The following is a 3,198-nucleotide window of genomic DNA, read 5'->3' on the forward strand; positions in this document are numbered from 1 at the left end:
TTTTTGAAATAAAAAATCAAGACATCTCAAGAAAGCTAGGTGTACGTTTGAATTGATACTGTAGTACCCCTCGCTACGCCCTCTCCTCCCCGTACCTTGGCCACGTTGATGAACTTCTCGATGACCTCGGCGCGCTCCTGCGGCGTGGTGCGGCTCAGCACCATGCACTGCACCCACTGCGTGAGGCCGTTGAAGAGCGACACGGAGCGCTCGAGGCGGGACGCGTCCTGGAGCCGGCCGCTGCACGCGTAGCGCTTCAGGTCGTGGAACTGGAGGCGGAGGAAACAGCCGTGAGAAAGGTTAGGTCGGGTCGGGACACCGCGGAGAACCTGCAGTGCGCCGCTCCGCCGGCACTGTGGGTTTCGTACACAAATTTGCACGTCAATTTTAGAGGATTGACTTTTCTTTATTTTCCCCACGAAGCTCCATTTTACATTTCGTTATTGATTGGGAGGAAATGAAAATAGATATACCTCCGTGCGTGGTACCATTATTCGTTGTAGGGTAAAATCATCACAGCGTCCGAAAACATCCAAATGCCGTCCTTGAACTTATTCAAAGGGTCGATAAAATCCACCCAATTTCATAAATAAAAAGATGACGCGAGATGACGTAACTTGTGTACGGCCCCATCCTGTCGAGGCCCTTTTGGCTCGAGGATAGAGAAAGGCCAACGGCCGCAGCCCCCCACCCCACCGCCCGAGCACTCACCGTGATCCGTCGGATAACTTTATGCTCCAGGAATGTGATGTGCTCTGCCAGCTGTTGCGGCTCCATGTGGTTGAAGACCAGAGACACCCTCTCATTATGTTGAGTGGTGGGTTGCGGTTGCGGCTGGGGTTGCGGCTGCGGTTGCTGCTGCTGCCCCGGACCCGGGCGAACGGACGGATTGCGCATCCAGTCGAAGCTCGGCAGCACCGAGGTGTCCACGAGGCTGCCCCACTCCTGGGGGAGCTGGTTGCGAAAGTCCTGCACCACCAGAACCAGCCCAGGCTCCACCTCGAAGTGCAGGGGGAAGTTGATCATCCAGTACCTGAAGATTCAATTACAAGATCAAATACAACTGAAACAGTACGACGAAAAATAGAAATTTAAAACCGATTCTAAACTGCCCTTTTACAGTTTAACGTCAATAGACAACGAGACAACGGTAATTATTTTCATGTTTACGGTAGACTGGTCCTCACCTGAACACGTGGCACACCTGCAGGCGGGTGCTGGCCACGGGGCAGGTGGCCGTGTCGGCGTGCCGGTGGGCGCAGGCCGGGCCGGCGGGCGCCTCGGGGTGCTGCGCCTCGCGGTACACGTCGGCGAGCAGCGAGGCGAGGTGCGCGGCCGACGTCCACCAGCGGTGCATCAGCAGCGCGACGCGCGGCAGCGAGGACGCGGGCGCCACCACCGCGCCGTCCAGCTCGAAGCACTGCACGAGCAGGCGGACGAGCGCGGGCAGGGTGGCGCCCCGGATGGGCACGCCGGGGATGGGCTGGCGCTCGTCCTCGAGCAGCAGCTCGGGCGCCTCCAGGGGACTCCACTGCGGGGGCCCCAGGCCCGAGTCCGAGTCTCCTGCGAGAGCGACAGTATCAGCGACACCCTGGTGAGCACACCTCCCGGGGACCCGTGGCGCACGCGCGCGCAGCGGGCGGCCTACCCTCAGGTCCACAGGCGCTCCGCTGGGCCGCTCCAGCTCCAGCCACACTACTTACCGTGGTCGCTGCAGGGCTGGCTCGGCGACTGCCGCGGCGACTGCCTGGGGGACTGCCGGGAGAGCGACCCCGGGAGGGGCGGCGTGGACGTGGACACGAGGCCGCCGACGCCGAGGCCGCCGACGGCCGGTGCCGCCCCCGGCGCTGCTGCCCCCAGGCCCGCCCCAAGGCCCGCTCCCGGGCCCATTGCCGGCCGGTCGGAAGGGCTAGGGCTTCCATCGCCTGAGAGGTTGCCCTCCTGTGAACATTCAAAGAAAGGGGTTACAAAGTTGGACGCTCAAGTAGCATACCTTCTGCTAGAGAAGATGACTGCGATGGTTTGGTCTGGGCTATGATTGGGACGGGGCGGGCATTGTACCCTTTCCCCTTCTGACCCTTCTCCACTCGCCCTCCTCCAACCCCTACATCTCCCCTCCCCGACCACCCTACCCGGTCGTTGACCGGCAGGCTACGGCGGCGTCTTGCCGAGCCCGGCCCGTCGAGACCAGACCAGGCCGCTGGGTTCAGTGCCGATTAAACTCGATCGTTCGGGTTGAGGACAGGAGCGGCTGGAGTGAGAGAAAGGGTGAGGCAGAGGTACGAACAGAGCAGTCCGCTCAGAAAGGTGTTCTGTAGTGCAAAGACACCTTTAAGGTTGTATCGATTAAAAACTACTCTTGTTGTCACAGCACAAAATGACTTGGTATAAGTTACATTTCTATATGTAGGCACTCTTCAGTACTGATGGTCCGTTCTCACTGTCCTCGATCTTTCGGAGTTAGAGAAGCTTAACAATTTAAAAACGTACTCTGTATTTGTATATTTTATGGTTGCAACGAGTGCAGTTACAAAAGCCTAAGCCTGAGAATCCTCAATTTTGAGCCACTTCGGTTTGAGTAGGCATGGACTGATATGCTTAGCTTGTCTCTTCTAATTTAGTAATTAGACCTCACAGCACAGAGGCATTTTGGGCCGGCACCACCTTGGCCGGCACGCGGCACGCGCATCTGTCATGACGTACGCTCTCCAGAATTAATCCCTGGACTGGCTAACTTTTCGCTTATACTTTGAGACAAGGGGCAAGAAGTCAATGTTCCTTTGGGCTTGTAATAGGGTGGCAAATACTTTGTTCATAGTAGTGTCATGGCTCGGGTCCTTCCAGGAAAAGGAGAACGGAAAGAGACAAGCTATATGCCCCACATCCCTTCTGTACCCTGTACACACCAGTACTTCAGCTTCACCTCTTTTTCTCCGGCCCACCCCCACCAACCTCCACTGCGGTGTTGAGGCATCAATAGGCTCACGGCAAGTTGCGGTACAAACATACAAATTCTTATCTCCACCCGGTCCCTCTCCATTTGCTCAGCCCGCGGGCCGCGCGCGCCACACTCACTCGGCCTCGACTCTCTCTCCTCATTTTCTCTGGTCTTTCCCATTACCTCGGCGTCTTTCTTCCTCAACGCAGTTAGGGGCCCCACCCCCTTTTCTTTCATTCCCGCGCTCACCCCCCACCCCT

General features: G+C 57.9%; 1 protein-coding gene across 1 annotated transcript in view; it reads right to left on the reverse strand.

Moving 5' to 3' along the window:
* The window catches only part of LOC127749238 (ras guanyl-releasing protein 3-like), a 29,820-nt gene that overhangs the window by 2,205 nt on the left and 24,417 nt on the right, over positions 1–3,198 (reverse strand). The window contains exons 2-5 of the mRNA XM_052266592.1: positions 1,704–1,941; positions 1,188–1,563; positions 712–1,033; positions 96–269 (exon numbers count right to left, since the gene is read on the reverse strand). Of these exons, the coding sequence (XP_052122552.1) occupies positions 96–269; positions 712–1,033; positions 1,188–1,563; positions 1,704–1,890 (1,059 nt within the window). The 5' untranslated portion in view covers positions 1,891–1,941. The remainder of the gene's footprint in view (positions 1–95; positions 270–711; positions 1,034–1,187; positions 1,564–1,703; positions 1,942–3,198) is intronic.

This window comes from Frankliniella occidentalis, unplaced genomic scaffold (assembly GCF_000697945.3).
Source record: "Frankliniella occidentalis isolate FOCC.00 unplaced genomic scaffold, Focc_3.1 Scaffold41, whole genome shotgun sequence".
In the NCBI taxonomy this organism is placed as follows: domain Eukaryota; kingdom Metazoa; phylum Arthropoda; class Insecta; order Thysanoptera; family Thripidae; genus Frankliniella; species Frankliniella occidentalis.